The 18,116-nt window shown below is 39.7% G+C and overlaps 1 protein-coding gene across 1 annotated transcript in view; it reads left to right on the plus strand.

Moving 5' to 3' along the window:
• The window catches only part of mao (monoamine oxidase), a 49,782-nt gene extending 32,857 nt beyond the window's left edge, over positions 1-16,925 (plus strand). Inside the window, exons 5-15 of the mRNA XM_073845788.1 lie at positions 275-366; positions 1,675-1,816; positions 6,895-7,044; positions 8,519-8,678; positions 9,760-9,856; positions 9,964-10,017; positions 10,122-10,179; positions 10,260-10,357; positions 10,454-10,565; positions 13,268-13,330; positions 13,427-16,925. Coding sequence (XP_073701889.1) covers positions 275-366; positions 1,675-1,816; positions 6,895-7,044; positions 8,519-8,678; positions 9,760-9,856; positions 9,964-10,017; positions 10,122-10,179; positions 10,260-10,357; positions 10,454-10,565; positions 13,268-13,330; positions 13,427-13,582 — 1,182 coding nt within the window. The 3' untranslated portion in view covers positions 13,583-16,925. The remainder of the gene's footprint in view (positions 1-274; positions 367-1,674; positions 1,817-6,894; positions 7,045-8,518; positions 8,679-9,759; positions 9,857-9,963; positions 10,018-10,121; positions 10,180-10,259; positions 10,358-10,453; positions 10,566-13,267; positions 13,331-13,426) is intronic.
• Positions 16,926-18,116: the final 1,191 nt, after the last annotated feature.

Raw genomic sequence — 18,116 nt, forward strand, 5'->3', positions numbered from 1 at the left:
CAAACAAATACAGTGTGACCAGTATAGTCTTATTTTCTGAATTAATGACTCTCAACTATGACTATAAAAAAATATGTAAATGTGAACACACCTTTTCCAAGAATTGTTTTAAATTAATTTTCAAATTAAATTCTCTCATAATTTGGCAACATACTTTCATTCAGATCATTTGTTTCTTAAAAATAATCATTAATGGAACTTTTAAGTATCCGGAATCAGAATTCATTCAAGTGAATGAACCGACTGAGTGCCTAATCACAAATATGCACTTTAGATTCCTAAAGAAGCTCCATGGAGGGCCCCTCATGCAGAAGAGTGGGACAAGATGACTATGCAGCAACTGTTTGACAAGATTTGCTGGACAAGGTACAGAAAGGGAACTACAGTCGTGGCCAAAAGTTTTGAGAATTACATAAATATTGGTTGCTGCTTAAGTTTTTATAATAGCAATTTGCATATACTCCAGAATGTTATGAAGAGTGATCAGATGAATTGCATAGTCCTTCTTTGCCATGAAAATTAACTTAGTCCCGAAAAAAAACTTTCCACTGCATTGTTAAGAAGGCTTCAGGGCGTCCAAGAAAGTCCAGCAATCGCCAAGATTGTCTCCTAAAGAGGATTCAGCTGCGGGATCGGAGTGCCACCAGTGCAGAGCTTGCTCAGGAATGGCAGCAGGCAGGTGTGAGCGCATCTGCACGCACAGTGAGGCCAAGACTTTTGGAAGATGGCCTGGTGTCAAGAAGGGCAGCAAAGAAGCCACTTCTCTCCAAAAAAAACATCAGGGACAGATTGATCTTCTGCAAAAAGTATGGCGAATGGACTGCTGAGGACTGGGGCAAAGTCATATTTTCCGATGAAGCCTCTTTCCGATTGTTTGGAGCATCTGGAAAAAGGCTTGTCCGGAGAAGAAAAGGTGAGCGCTACCATCAGTCCTGTGTCATGCCAACAGTAAAGCATCCTGAGACCATTCATGTGTGGGGTTGCTTCTCATCCAAGGGAGTGGGCTCACTCACAATTTTGCCCAAAAACACAGCCATGAATAAAGAATGGTACCAAAACACCCTCCAACAGCAACTTCTTCCAACAATCCAACAACAGTTTGGTGAAGAACAATGCATTTTCCAGCACGATGGAGCACCGTGCCATAAGGCAAAAGTGATAACTAAGTGGCTCGGGGACCAAAACATTAAAATTTTGGGTCCATGGCCTGGAAACTCCCCAGATCTTAATCCCATGGAGAACTTGTGGTCAATCCCCAAGAGGCGGGTGGACAAACAAAAACCCACTAATTCTGACAAACTCCAAGAAGTGATTATGAAAGAATGGGTTGCTATCAGTCAGGATTTGGCCCAGAAGTTGATTGAGAGCATGCCCAGTCGAATTGCAGAGGTCCTGAAAAAGAAGGGCCAACACTGCAAATACTGACTCTTTGCATAAATGTCATGTAATTGTCGTTAAAAGCCTTTGAAACATATGAAGTGCTTGTAATTATATTTCAGTACATCACAGAAACAACTGAAACAAAGATCTAAAAGCAGTTGAGCAGCAAACTTTGTGAAAACTAATATTTGTGTCATTCTCAAAACTTTTGGCCACGACTGTAATTAAAATAAGGTATTGTTGTGACATATTGGCTGTTAATGGCATATCCCTTTGCCCACGGGTTTCTTGCAGGGCTGCTCGTCGCTTTGCCACTCTGTTCGTCAATGTGAACGTGACCTCGGAGCCCCATGAGGTGTCTGCTCTGTGGTTCCTTTGGTACGTCAAGCAGTGTGGAGGCACTATGAGAATCTTCTCTACCACCAATGGAGGCCAGGTAAGTCTTTATACAACAGATATGCTTATAGAAACTATAGGCCTATTGCATAATGTTTGTATACTATATTATCTCGGTTGGTTATTTCTCTGTCGAAGGGCAGATTTAATTATATGCCAAACATATTAACTCCACGACATTAACGCTTTCGCAGCATGTTTGTGCACATCTCTTTCGGCTTTTTCACGCCACCAGTGCTTGTGTTTACAGTATAATTAACATCTGTGGGAGAACAAGAAAAAAGCAAGCTGAGGGAGTGAGAGATGGGGGGTTTAGCGACCTCACACAACAGCGTGTTTTTTGAAATATTGGCAGTCCAGGAAAGCAGGTGGTAGAAATAGTGATATAAATCAAGCTGCGGCTGTTCAATCCAATGTTCCTGCCAAGTCCAATAGTCATTGTCACTGTTCAGCCTGTACCCCTAATTTAGTTAACCACTGCTCTCAAAATGGGTCTTGTTGCAAGGCAAAAAAAATTTTGCCTTGCAAAAGACTTTCTGTGGAAGAAAGAGAAATGTTTTGCTATTATGTTTACTGAGGAAGGGTTACATATGGTTTAAAACGATAATTTACCCAAAAAATGAAAATTCCGTCATTAATTACTCACTCTTATGTCGTGCCAAATCCGTAAGACCTTCGTTCATTTTCTAAACACAAATGAAGATATTTTTGATGAAATCTAAGAGCTTTCTCACCCTCCACAGACAGCAAGGGCACAGAAATGTAGTAAGGACATCATTAAAATAGTCTGAAATCCGTGTGAAATCCGTGGTTCCGTAAATTTACAAAGCTACTGTCACAGAGAGAGTCAGAGACGTGCGGATCCAATTGCAGCATTTATTAGAATCGTCAACAGGCCAGAATCATCACCAGAAAACAGGAACAACGTAGGTAATCCGGGAAACAGTTCGATAGACAGGGAATGGTCGCAATGGCAGGAAGCAGGAATCGTCAACGGGGTACACAGTCCAGAGTCATACACAGATAATCCAACACAGAGAAAAACGCTTAGAATTACGACCAAATGGAACAATAAGACTTCGCAAGGTGGCTGTGTGTGTGAGTGGCTTAATTGCAGTCAGACTGATGAGGTGCAGCTGTGAGATCTAATCAGTGCAGTGAGAAACAAGGGCCAGGTGAATGCAGTGATTAGTGCAGTGGCTTGTGGGGAATGAAGTCCATGAAGTGTGGTGCAAGAGTTCATGATGACAGGGAAGACCAGATACGTGACAGAGCCCCTCCCCAAGGAGCGGCTTCCAGACGCTCTAACCACCTTATACAACCTGGAGGGTGGTGGAGCGGAGGCGGAACAGGGGGAGGGATGGAGGGCCAGGTCCATGTAGGGGTACTGGAACCACGAAATGAGGCGGAGCCGACGGAGGGAGAAGCCATGGTGGAGGAAGGGTTGGCTCCTGCATGGGGCCGACCGACGGAGGTGGAGCCGGTGGAGCCCGAGGCGGAACCGGAGAGTCGATGGTCCTGGGCGACACAGAGGATCCGGAGGGCCAAGGCGGAACCCAAGGCTCTGGCGACCCCGGCGGAGATGGAGGTCCGGAGGTACGCAGCGGAGCCGGAGTGACAGAGGATCGAGGCTGTGCCCACGGGAGGGAGGAGGTCCACAGAGCCGGCAGGACGGAGTGACGAGGCGCAGCCGGAGGAGTAGAGTCCAGAGGCGAAGGTGGGGTGACGACTGACCGGGGCGGAGCCGGAGAGACGATGGAGCCCGGAGGAGCTGGTGGGCCGACGGCCGACAACGGAGACGAGGGAGCACAGAGCCGGGGTGGAGCCGCAGGGTCGGAGGGCCGAGGTGGAGTCCAGGACTCTGAGACTGGAGGTGATGGTGAGGGATCCCTCAGTCTGGACACCGATGGAGACTGGCAGTCCCACGGCAAGTCCTCTGCACCGAAGGTGGGATGTGGGTGAGCAGAGGGACTGTCAGGAGACAGAGGTGGCGGGACTGGAGCAGCAGGGAGGGTGGGTGGGAACAGTCCATGCATGAGCTCCGTGACCAGAACCGGGCAGACAGGAATCTCAGGACGACTGGATGGAACCAGCGGAGTCTCTGGAAGACTGGGCGGAACCAGCGGAGGCTCTGGAAGGCTGTCTTGAGGAGCGGGCTCTGGACGACGCTCTTGTGAAGCGGGCTCTGGACGACGCTCTTGTGAAGCGGGCTCTGGAGAACTGGACGACCACAGCGGAGATTCAGGAGGGCTGGGCGTCTCCAGCGGAGACTCTGGAAGAGCAGGCTCTGAGCGAGCGGTCACTGGAGGGCGCTCTGGCGGCGCAGTCACTGGAGGGCGCTCTGGCGGCGCAGTCACTGGAGGGCGCTCTGGCGGTGCAGTCACTGGAGGGCGCTCTGGCGGCGGAGACTCTGGAAGGCTGGGCGGGACCAGCGGAGACTCTGGAAGGCCGGACGGGACCAGTGGAGACTCTGGAAGGCCGGGCGGGACCAGTGGAGACTCTGGAAGGCTGGGCGGAACCAGCGGAGACTCTGGAAGGTCGGGCAGGACCAGTGGAGACTCTGGAAGGCTGGTAGATATCTTACGCTGTGGCTCTGAGCAAGCAGACATCTTAATATGCTGTGGCCCTGGACTAGCAGACATCTTGTGCTGTGGCTCAGGGCTAGCAGACATCTTGTGCTGTGGCTCTAGGCTGGCAGACGTTCTGTGCTGTGGCTCTGTGAGTTCCATCATACATGGAGAACCAGATAACAACAGTGCATATTCAAAAAAGTCCTTCAGTGTACATCTGAATTCCCCTCCAGGTAGCATTGATTTAATTGGTTCATTCAATCCTATACGGAATAAGTCCTTGAAGTAAACCTCATCAAAAAATTGTATTCCATACAACAACTCACTGAAACGGTGAATATATTCCTCGACGGGGCGATCTTCTTGTCGGAGGAGCAGAAGTTGGTCGAACGGGTCCATGTTGAGATGCTGGTGGATAAAGCCGCTGGATCCGGGTGCGGCGAAGTCTTCTGTCACAGAGAGAGTCAGAGACGTGCGGATCCAATTGCAGCATTTATTAGAATCGTCAACAGGCCAGAATCATCACCAGAAAACAGGAACAACGTAGGTAATCCGGGAAACAGTTCGATAGACAGGGAATGGTCGCAATGGCAGGAAGCAGGAATCGTCAACGGGGTACACAGTCCAGAGTCATACACAGATAATCCAACACAGAGAAAAACGCTTAGAATTACGACCAAATGGAACAATAAGACTTCGCAAGGTGGCTGTGTGTGTGAGTGGCTTAAATGCAGTCAGACTGATGAGGTGCAGCTGTGAGATCTAATCAGTGCAGTGAGAAACAAGGGCCAGGTGAATGCAGTGATTAGTGCAGTGGCTTGTGGGGAATGAAGTCCATGAAGTGTGGTGCAAGAGTTCATGATTAGGGATGGGAATTGATAAGATTTTTACGATTCCAATTCCATTTTCGATTCTGCTTAACGATTCGATTCTTTATCGATTCCCTTATCGATTCTCATCTGGAAGAAAAGGGACAACAAATTGTTGATTAGCATAGTTAAACTGTCTCTGTTTGGGGCTTTGTACTTAGGGCTGAGAATCTTTGTCATCTCCCTAGAAAATATATAATGGGAATGAATGAGTCCTGCAGCTTTATTAGCCGAGGACAGGCTAACGTTGTTGCTGCTGCTGCCGCTGCTGGGTTGAGAACTGTTAGTCCGGAGCGGATCGAAAACGCAACATTCTTTTATTGTTATTGCATGCTGTGTGCGCAAATGTTTTAGCATGTTAGTGGTATTTCCTCCCTTTGAGGAAATATCTACGCTGCGAGTATTGCAAGTTGCCCTATTTTCGTCTTTTTTGGTGAAATACTACCAGACTTTTGAGCGTTTGTTCCGCTTAGGCGCCAGTGCTTATTGACTGAGCGTAAGCTACGCAATGCGCGTGATGACGTCATTCGTGCCCACTGGAATCGTTAAGGGAATCGTTTGCAAATTTTGCAAACGATTCGATGGAATTGAAACACTGGGAACCGGTTCTCAACAAGAACCGGTTTTCGATTCCCATCCCTATTCATGATGACAGGGAAGACCAGATACGTGACAGCTACGAGAATAGCTTTTGTGCACAAAGAAAAAAAAAAACTACTTCAATGATTTCTTCTCTCCCTGGGACAGTACTTTGCCATTATTGAGAGTACCACAATGATTATTTAAATGATTATTGTTTTTTTTTTTATGTCTGACACAATAGATTTTGTTTAATTATCCAATAACTGATATACAGAACCAATTTTTGTTTTATTTTTGTTTTTTGACACAATAAGCAAATCATTACACTACATTTTATGCAGCATATTAGTATATTATTATTACTAGTATTATTATTATCATTAAAAAAGATCACTTAGTGCCATCTATTGGTAAACCCAATATTAAACAACCAGTAACAAAAAGTGTGAATACTTGTAAAACAGTATTGACAAAATTATCAGTAATATCTCCCAGTCACAATGTGTAAAGTATTCACAGTAATTTCCTTATAAAGGCATATATTCAGTTTGTTTATTAATAATTATTAAAGTTAGTTGATTATAGTAACTAATTATAGTATATACTTCTCAAGAGAGGCTACCTTGTGTCATCATACCCATTTATTTCTGAGACACTGAAGTGATTATGTAACATACCGAAATAGTAGCCACTGTATCTGGGTCACATTTACAGCAGGAGCCTTCTAGCAAGTGTGTCCTCTTATAGAACACAAACAAATCAAATATCAGTTGTTTATTAAATTGATAACAAACTGTCACTTCTTGTATCTTTAACTCCCTACGGTATGACATTGTTAATAAACAGTTATGATCTGCCTGTTTCTGTTCTTTAACCTGTTTTATATTCCTAACGTGTCTGATAAGGTATGTGCACGTTGGGCAGTATTATACAACTCTGTCATAATTCTATCTCTGAGAGACAGAGACACCTATTGGTGAATTAAAGAAGTGCAGTCCTTTTTGAAACAGTAATGTTTATGTCAAAGACTGATCAAATCTGTTACATACAAGATCCAACCATAGTCTGAAAAACTGTTTTCTGCTCCCATATGACAGGAGCGCAAGTTTGCCGGAGGTGCCAATCAAATCAGCGAGGCGATGGCGAGAGAGCTGGGTGACCGTGTGAAGATGGGCAGACCTGTCTACAGCATTGACCAGACTGGAGACCTGGTGGAGGTCAGGACGGTTAATGAGGAGATATACAAGGTGAGAATGTGCTCTCAAAACTCTCCATGGCTGTGTCCTATTTGGCATTGACCACTAGCATACTGCTTACTGCATATGTGACCCTAGACCACAAAACCAGTCATAATGGTAAATAAATTTATACATCAAGCTGAATAAATAAACTATCCATTGCTGTATGGTTTGTTAGGATAAGGCAATATTTGGCCGATCTTTGGATTTTGAAAATCTGGAATCTGAGGGTGCAAAAAAATCTAAATACTAAGAAAATCGCTTTTAAAGTTGTCCAAATAAATTTTTCAGCAATGCAAATTACTAATCAAAAATTAAGTTTTCAAATATTTATGGTAGGAAATTTACAAAATATCTTCACAGAACATGATCTTTACTTAATATCCTAATAATTTTTAGCATAAAAGAAAAATCGATCATTTTAACCCAAACAATGTATTGTTGGCTATTGCTACAAATATACTTGTGCTACTTAAGATTGGTTTTGTGGTCCAGGGTCACATATTACAAAGTACACAGTGCCTACTAATAATCTAAACATAGTATGGGAAAGAACGCATTATGCAAAATTTTAAGTACTGGCTAAAAGTATGTAACATGTCCCGTTGTTGTCCAAGGAAAAAATTGTGGCAAATCATACCCTATATTCAAATGTGCATAATACACAATATACGTACTGCATAAATGGCAATATGTTAGTGTGCTAGCTTTGAGTAGCCAGTGATGAAACTCCTCCTGAGTAGGCAGTATTTTACATTTCCTGCTAAATCGGCTAATTTGAAGGACAAATGTCCCTCTTTGAAGAATGTATCACCATGTTGTGTGTAAGCTTGGTGGATTGTTATCAGTAAGCCGCTCTTCATCCCCCTGCCCTGGCCACATCCTCTTTCCTGTACTGAAAGCTTATTAAAGGCTGCTCTAGAGCTGCTTAACCCTCTGAGGAGGAACAGTGGGGGCGACACTGGAACCTCTATATTCAACAATATGTCCTTATATACTGTACATACACTACTGTTCAAAAGTTTAGGGATTGTAAGATTTCTCTTGTGCAGATGTATTAATAGAGTTTAACATTAAATTAATTCCTGATTATGTTTTTAGCACATTTGTTGCATGCAATTGCGAGTTCCAGATTTCTGAGAGGTTTTGATATTGTAAATCCATTAAAGTAAAAAAAACCTATGGGTGAGACTTCCAGTTTTTTATCTGCTATAGGGAAATAATGAGAAGGATAGCAAAGTGCAGTAAACGGTAAAACTGTTTATACTACAAACCAGTGTGTTCATAATTAAGATAATAAATTAAAAATAACATGGTAAGACACACCAATTTGCAATTTCAAGCAGCAAAACCTGCTGTTTTGACCCATTAGACCATAAAATTTACAAATGGCCATGCCTGCTCTTATAGGAAAAATAAGTACAACAGTCAATTTAACACAACACTATTTGAAATGATGATTTCTTTTTCTCTGTTCTTGTAGGCCAAATATGTTATACTTGCCATACCACCAAGCCTAAATTTGAAGATTCATTTCAACCCTGAACTGCCCCCTCTGAGGAACCAGCTCATTCATAGAGTACCCATGGGCTCAGTCATCAAATGCATGGTTTACTACAAAGAGAACTTCTGGAGGAAGAAGGGTCTGTACCACTTGTCCACTTTCCATTACATAAAATACACTTGAAAGCCAGTTACAAAAGAATCTTGGGACTAACGTAAGATTGGCTGCACTGCATGTAGTTATTGTAAACTAAAATGATTAAAAATCTGTTTTGTTGTTTGAAAATAAAAATAAAAGCTAATTTGAAATGTTATTAAAGGGATAGTTCCCCCCTGTCATTAATTACTCACTTTTTTTTGGGCAGCCGTGGCCTAATGGTTAGAGAGTCGGACTTGTAACTCAAAGGTTGCGGGTTCGAGTCTCAGGTCCGGCAGGGATTGTAGGTGGGGGGAGTGAATAACCAGCACTCTCTTCACCCTCAATACCACGACTGAGGTGAGTCCCTTGAGCAAGGCACCGTACCCCCAACTGCTCCCCGGGCGCCGCAGCAATGGCTGCCCACTGCTCCGGGTGTGTGTTCACGGTGTGTGTGTGTGTGTGTGTGTGTGTTCACTACTGTGTGCGTGCACTTGGATGGGTTAAATGCAGAGCACAAATTCCTTGTATGGGTCACCATACTTGGCCTCACTTCACCTCCTTTCCTTTCCTTTCCTTTCCTTTCCTTTATGTCGTTCCAAACCCGTAAGATATTTTTGATGAAATCCGAGTGCTTTCTGACCTTCCATAGACAGCAGTGCAACTACCATGTTCAAGACCTAGAAATGCAGTAAGGACATTGAGGATGTCCTCTCCTGAACACATGGCAAAGACTGACTCGATTTAATTTATTTTTGTTTTCTTTGCACACAAAAAGTATTTTTGTAGCTTCATAACATTACATGATGTCACATGGACTATTTTAATGATGTCCTTACTACCTTTCTGGGCCTTGAACATATCAGTTGCATTGCTGTTTATGCAGGGTCAGAAAGCTCTCGGATTTCATCAAAAAGGTCTTAATTTGTGTTCCAAAGATTATGATGAATAAAAATCTTACAGGTTTTGAGTAATTAATGACAAAATTTTCCATTTTGGGGTGAACTATCCCTTTAAAAACTATCTATGTAAATACTACTGAACTACCTATGTGTATTCTAACCTAGACTCTTTTATTTCTTCAGGATACTGTGGTACCATGGTGATCGAGGAGGAGGAAGCGCCTATTGGCCTCACTCTTGATGACACTAAGCCTGATGGGTCTGTGCCTGCTATAATGGGGTAAATAAAGCAAAAAGCTTTCTATGCTAGGATGAACATACACTACTAACAAAATAATTGAGATGCTTGGGGTGACAAAACAGTAAGCAGGCTTCTTCTCTTTACAGTTTCATCCTGGCACGAAAATCCAGGAAATTAGCAGGCCTGACGAAAGACGAGAGGTGGTTATTTCTTTGATTTTATATATTGGGTAAAATGTCACAATACCTGTGCACACTTTATGCTGAAATGATTATTCTTACAACAATGTTGTCAACCATTTCAGAAAGAGAAGGATCTGTGAGATTTATTCTCGTGTGCTCGGCTCGGAAGAAGCGTTACATGTGAGTCTCTGTGACCGGAAGTCATTCTTTAGTCTTATGATTTTTTTAAATAATAACTTTTATGCTGGTCTCTTTTTTAGCCTGTACACTACGAGGAGAAAAACTGGTGCGAGGAGGAATATTCCGGTGGCTGCTACACTGCCTACTTCCCCCCTGGTATCATGACACAGTATGGCAGGTTAGTGCACCTCTGGATGGCAGCATTATGCCAGCCTGCTGATGGTAAACTAGGGCATGAGTTGACATGAGAAGTGACCGTTTCTCTCTGTTTCAGGGTCCTGAGAGAGCCAGTGGGCAGGCTGCACTTTGCAGGAACTGAAACGGCAACAGAGTGGAGCGGTTACATGGAGGGTGCTGTGCAAGCTGGAGAGAGAGCCAGCAGAGAGGTGCGTTTTTAGCCAAACATGGTTTAGTTACTAAGCTCTAAGATATTTATAACAAATATTCTGCCTAAAATTTCAATTTCAACAGGAAATATATCAATAAAGGAAACATTTTATTTTATGGCGTCTGTTTAACCACGTCACAATCTGCTTCATTTTATGCATGTATTCATGCTTAATTTTCTATTTTCAACACATTTATGAATATTTGGAAGTTTTTTTTGTGTAATTACTGCGTTGAATTGTTATATTAGCACAAGGTTTTGTTGTATTTGTATTAGGTTGTCCTAGTTTAGCTCTTGTTTGTATAAAAGTTTGGGGTCAGTAAATAAAAGTTTCATATATTTGCGTTTATTAATATTGTAAAATATTTTTACAGTTTAAAAATAACTGTTTTGTATTTTAATTAGGGGTGGGCATAGATTAATTTTTTTAATCTAGATTAATCTAGATTAAATCTTGGAATTAATCTAGATTAATCTAGATTAAAATGGCTAATTTGAATTCTGCTGAAGGCATTCAGAATATGTGTGCTACCCAAATAATGACTAAAAGTAAGTCTTTGAGAATGGATCATAAAGCTCATAAAGCTGTTCTATGATAATTTGTTGATGAAAATAAATTATGTTCAATTAGATGTACTTGTGTTTACTAAATAACAATGAAATAATTTTTTCTACCTATTAGATTGCGTTTTTTTAACGTCAACACCTACCCAACCCATTACATGTTACACCGTACTTTTATTTTGACAGGTTGCCATGAAGTTTCTGTGTATACAGTATGATATGATGCTAGTTTTCTCAAATGAAACGGTAAAAGTGACACTCACAGCAGTTTGGGAGATTGAGTTTATCTGTTCATGTGAGATGAAAATGCCAAAAATTACCGGGAGCGTCACGTGTGTTTCAGTATGCGTGTAGTAAAAGCTCGTCTCCATCATTCATACATACAGCTAGGCAAACGGAACATATCGGATTCATATTAAAACGGTCTTTTTGCATTTCAGTTTTCACATACACTAGTCCATATCGCGATTTGAATTAAGTGACAGACCAACATTTGATTTATGAATCCAAAAAACGAAAAATTTACGTGGCATTTCGCTATAGTAGATTCGGTTTTTATGAATGGAGGACGACGCGATCCCGTCTGTGTTTTGGCGGAGGAGACATAAACGCGCGAACATATTCTATAGTCTTCGGTATACATCCGCGTTAAACTATCAAGGTGAAAGTCATCATAGCTTGCGTATAGACCCAGCTCCCAACCCAAATTTGAGAATAGATTAACGGCGATATTTTTTTTTATCGCACGATAAGAGTTTCACGTTAACGTGCTGCGTTAACGTGAAACTCTTATCGTGCGATAAAAAAAAATATCGCCGATAACGGCCCACCACTAATTTTAATATACTTTAAAATGTTGTTCATTCCTGTGATGGCAAAGCTGAATTTTCATTACTCCAGTCTTCAGTGTAACATGTTCCTTCAGAAATCATTCTAATATGCTGATTTGCTGCTCAGTAAACATTTGATGTTATTATCAATGTTGAAAACCATTTGATATTGATATTTCATATTTTTTTATATTTATTGTTTTTATATATTTATTTGATATGATTTAAAATTTGTGGGATTTTTTTCTTATCTTTTGGTGGAAATGGTGATTTTTTTTTTCAGAAATATTTGATAAATATAATGAAGAAAATCAATATTTTAAAACTATAAATGTCTTTACGCTCACTTTTGATCAATTTAATGTATCCTTGCTAAATATTAACAGTAAAATTTTGAAATATTTTTACTATTTAAATGAACTGTTTTCTATTTGAATTTATTTTAAAATGTAATTTAATCCCGTGGTTTCAAAATTGCATTTTTAGCATCATTACTCCAGTCACATGGTCCTTCAGAAATCATTTTTAATATTCTGATTTTCTGCTCAAAAACATTTATTATTATGTTGAAAACAGCTGAGTAGAATTTTTTTGAGGTTTCTTTGATGAATAGAAAGTTCAGAAGACCAGCATTTATCTGAAATAGAAATCTTTTGTAGCATTATAAATGACTATCATCATTTTTGATCAATTTAACGCATCCTTGCTAAATAAAAGCATTAATTTCTATTTTTATTTAAGATAAATGCTGGTTTTTGGATCTTTCTATTCATCAGAGAACCATGAAATGGACTCAACTGTTTTAAATATTGATAATTATAATAATAATGATAAATGTTTAGAAAACAGCAAATCAGCATATTAGAATGATTTCTGAAAGATCATGTGACACTGAAGATTAGAGCAATGATGCTCAAAATGTAGATTTGATCACATGAATAAATTATACTTTAAAATATATTAAAATGGAAAGCTGCTACTTGAAATAGTAAAAAATATATTTCATAATATTAATGATTTTGTATCAAATAAATGCACGCTTGATGAGCAGAGAAAAATCTTACTGTTCAAAAACTTTTGACTGGTAGTGTATACTGTACTAAATTAAAACTGTATAAAAAAAAAAACATACTATACCATTTGTCTTGTATGTAAACCGAAAGCACTTTTTGTCATTTGCTCTAAATAGGACCGGCTGCTAAATGCCTTAAATATAAATGTTAATTGAAGTTTATGTCCGATTTTAAATATTGCTGTCTGTTACTTGAAAGAAAAACTCAAAACACTATATACTTCTTTCTTTCAGATTTTGTGTGCAATGGGAAAACTCCATGCGAGTCAGATCTGGCAGTCAGAGCCTGAATCCTTGGTATGAATTGCACTTTTGAACACGTTTGAATCCACAAATATCAAAAAAGTACCTTTTGTTCTGGATCTCAAACTAATTCCAAACACTTTCTCTCAGGATGTCCCGGCCCGGCCGTTTGAAACCACATTCTGGGAAAGAAACTTGCCATCGGTTGGAGGATTCCTCAAGTTCATGGGCGTGTCCTCCTTCCTGGCTCTGGCCACAGCAACAGGAGTGGTCGCCTACAAGAAGGGGCTCCTCCCACATTGCTAAAGCCCCTCCCACTTTCACAACCTGTTCTCTGTGAGCCGGCGCATGTGATTGTGGCGCTCGATCACCTAATCACGGTCATAACGCTGCCTGGGTATGTGGCCGAGTTACTTTAGACGAGATTTGACACACAATTGCTCAGTCATTGTTAACATTGTTAAACAAAGTGATTATAATGGCATAATGAGTAGCTACTAATTGTTAATGTGGGAATTGCCCTGTCAAAGAGTTCACAAACTAGCCAGATTAAAGGAAACCGAAGGTGTGACATTCCACAACCATTCATCGTGTGTGTGTGTGTGTGTGTGTGTGTGTGTGTGTGTGTGTGTGTGTGTGTGTGTGTGTGTGTGTGTGTGTGTGTGTGTGGGCATGTTTTTGTGACATATCAGGACACAAATGTGTGTAATAACATGGGTATGACATAGGTATTACAAGGAGAGGGTGACTTATGAGGACATTGCCCATGTCCCCACTTTTCAAAAGGCTTATAAATCATACAGAATACGTTTTTTTGAGAATGTAAAGATATGCACAGTCTCCTGTGAGGGCTAGGTTTAGGTGTAGGGAAGGTGTAGGGTGATAGAAAGTACGGTTTGTACAGTATAAAAACCATTACGTCTATGGAATGTCCCCACAATTCACAAAAACAAACGTGTGTGTGTGTGTGTGTGTGTGTGTGAGCGTATGTGCGTTTTTCACCAGTCTTATCGATTACCTCTGCTAATTTCAGGTGCTGTTCTCAGGAACTCATTAGTTAGCCTTCCGAAATAGTAGTAACATTACAGAGATTAGATTAGCATTTAGCAATGCAGTTTATTTTACTCTATAACAGAGACCTTGAGAATATCTTCTCTACACCACAACACAGAAGCTGTATTAGCTTCAGCACAATTCACTATATCATTCATGAGAGAAGCAGAGGCTGTTCATATCACTATCATTCTCCATTCTCAACTTGAGGCTTGTTACTCTGGTAGTATGATGAAGTGAAGTCTATCAGTCATAGAGAGCTGATTTAAAGGTTGTCCCATTGTTCAATGTCATTTCAAAAAGCTGCTGTGCGACTGAATCATATTAAAGCATTTGAATGTACTTTTACATATTAGAGTTTTTCGTGTAACAGACCAGTGTATACTTGAAATATTAATTTGTTTTTGGACATCATCCATTGTTTAACAGTCCACTAATGTAATTAATTTGTAGGTAATTTGTAGACAAATATAAAGGCTTTCCCAGTTTATCTAAACGGTTTAATATGTTTTTTTCTTTTTCCCCTTCTACCAACCTTATGACTGATAGATAGATAGATAGATAGATATTATTTACAGAACAATTGTAACATTATGTATGGTGATTCATTAAAGTTTTTCAGATTGTTATGGTCTTCAGTTATTTAATTATATCTAGCAAATATATACATACTGTAACTGCCGTTCAAAAATTTGGGATCTGTAAGATTTTTAATGTTTTTTTAAAGATGTTTCTTATGCTTATCAAAGCTGCGCTTATGTGATTAAAAATACAGAAAAAATAATAATATTGTGAAATATTTTTACGATGTAAATTAACGTGTTTCTATTTTAATATACATTCAATTATGTAATTTATTTCTGTGATTAAAGCTGAATTTCCAGCATCATTACTCCAGTATTTGGTGTCACATGCAGGGCCGCCAGGTTTTTACAACAAATCCCACCCAATTGCATTTCAAAGGTGGTCCCTTCCGTGTTCCAGAGGGTAAAATACCCATTTTTGACTGGGTTCCCCTGGTAAATCTGAAAATTTTGAAAAACAACCCATGGCAACAGTGTTAAAATAGCCCAATTCTTCAAGCAAGCCATGGACTTGGCAACACTGTTCATAGGAACATTCAGAAATCATTTTAATATGCTGATTTATTATCAATGTTGAAATCAGTTGTGCTGCTTAATAGTTGGTTGGAACCTGTGATACTTTTTACGGTATGCTTTGATGAATTTCAAGTTTAAACAAACAGCATTTATTCAAAATAGAAATCTTTTCTAACAATATACACTACTGTTCAAAAGTGTGGTCGGTAAATTTTTCTTTCTTTTTTTTTTTAACGAAATTAATACTTTTATTCAGAAAGGATGTGTTAAATTGATTAAAAAAAGTGATAGCAAAGACTTATATTGTTGGAAAAGATTTATATTTTAAATAAACGCTGTTCTTTTTAACTTTTTATTAATCAAAGAGTCCTGAAAAAGTATCACATGTTTCAAAAAACAAAATTGGCATCACAGCTGTTGCCAACATTGATAATAAATCAGCATATTAGAATGATTTCTGAAGGATCAGGTGACACTTAGACTGGAGTAATGGCTAATAAAAATTCAGCTTTGCATCACAGAAATAATTTAGAGTTTAAAGTATATTAGAACAGAAACCATTGTTATATATTGTAATAAAATTTTGCAATATTACATTTTTTTTCTGTATTTTGATCAAATAAATGCAGCCTTGATGAGCATAAGAGACTTCTTTAAAAAAGCATTACACGTCTTGCTATGCATAGTTCATTGTCTAAAATTGCAATTATTGAAAAGGAGGTGATGCAGCCCCAGACAGATTTGAAAATAAAATGTAGTAAGTGTGTAAACCTTAAGTGTGTACATTTTGTTGCTCCAAAGATGAGTTGTAACTGTTGTTTGTGGTGCCTTAATCTGATGTAGTATTCCTCATTTCTCAAGTGCCTCTGTGCTGAGGAGCTCCTCCAGTCTTGAACATTGTCCCTGGGTCAGTCACTGGCTGCTTTAGGTGATGCTTTCTAAAAACAAGATCCATTCACAAGAGTTAGACCCAGAACTGCATTGCAGACATCTTCATTGATCTACTCTAGTCTTCAACAGCCAATGAAAAACTATCACAACAGCTTCCTGAAGAAGTCACTGATGATCCAGAACTGACAGAATCAGAGGCAAAGCCACTCCTGACTGTTGACTATAATGTTTGATAAGAAAGCTTTCTATCTGTGACCTATATCTTGGTCAGAGTCTGGTCCACTGTGAACTTAGTAATGACGTGGTGACACTTTTGTCCTGACATGTTGTATTTGCTGTAACTCCTCCACCTGGTGTGCTAGTGAATTGTGCCTCTGTGTGTGCTGCTAATGCTTTTCCGAAACCACATAACACGGCCCTGTTTACCAGATCTGTCGTCGCCTGCTCCAGTTTGCATAGCTGCCCTGCTACGATCAGGACCCTTTGTCCGATTTTGTGTGCGTATCACAATGTCCAATGGTCTAGTCTTGTAATTGCATAATTTGATCTCTTTGTACAAATTCGACAACTAAGCTGATAATAAAAGTGTGTGATTTACCACCAGACCCTGTGTATGCCATTCTTTTGTTATCAGTGTACATACATACAATGCTCTCATCTCAATTACTCCCTTTTAAAGTCACAAGCTTCTTGATAGGCATGACGTCCTCATTCAGGGAAGAAAGCAGATGAGGATCTTCCAGCAGAGATGAACTCATTTCAGCCACAGCAGGCTATGAACTGCCTCAGCCACTTATTTAAGTTCCTTAGGTTATAGATAGATAGATAGATAGATAGATAGATAGATAGATAGATAGATAGATAGATAGATAGATAGATAGATAGATAGATAGATAGATAGATAGATAGATAGATAGATAGATAGATAGATAGATAGATAGATAGATAGATAGATAGATAGATAGATAGATAGATAGATAGATAGATAGATAGATAGATAGATAGATAGATTGATTGATTGATTGATTGATTGATTGATTGATTGATTGATAGATAAATACATACATAGCTAGATAGATAGATAGACACACAGTAGTATCTTTTAAGATGGTCACCACTTGTTTTGACCATTAGAGGGAGCCAATGTACCACAGTTATAACTATAATAGATCTCTATCTGTCTACCTACAGTTGAGGTCAAAAGTTTACATACACTGAATCTGAACAATTATTTTACCAAAATAAGAGTATCATACAAAATGCATGTAATTTCTTATTTAGTACTGACCTGAATAAGATATTTCACATAAAAGATGTAAACATATAGCCCACAAGTGATAGTTGTTTGTGAGTCCCTTGTGTCACCTCCTTTCCTTAATAAAAAATTAAGTAAAGTCAAGTCAAGTCAAGTTTATTTATACAGCGCTTTTTACAATACAAGTTGTGTCAAAGCAACCTTACAGTATTAAAATAATAAGATAAAATGTCAATAAAAGTGCAAGAGTTCCATATTGCAACAAAGTCAAATTGGAGAGGACTCATCTGGTTCCCATGGCCTTGTGCCGGTGGCTGTTTAGGGTAGGAGTTCTTTCTGATGATCTGTCCCTGGGGCTCATCTAGTTGACACGGTATCCGCTGACATTCGGCTGTAGGTGTTTATCCACCTCTTGGTACGGACTGGATCCGGGGGACTGCAGTGACCATCTGATCTGGGTACGGACTGGATCTGGTGGCTATGGTGACCTGGGAATAAGAAACAAACAGACTAATATTAATGTAGATGCAAGAGTTCCAAG

The sequence above is a fragment of the Garra rufa genome, chromosome 8 (assembly GCF_049309525.1).
Source record: "Garra rufa chromosome 8, GarRuf1.0, whole genome shotgun sequence".
Taxonomy (NCBI): Eukaryota; Metazoa; Chordata; class Actinopteri; order Cypriniformes; family Cyprinidae; genus Garra; species Garra rufa.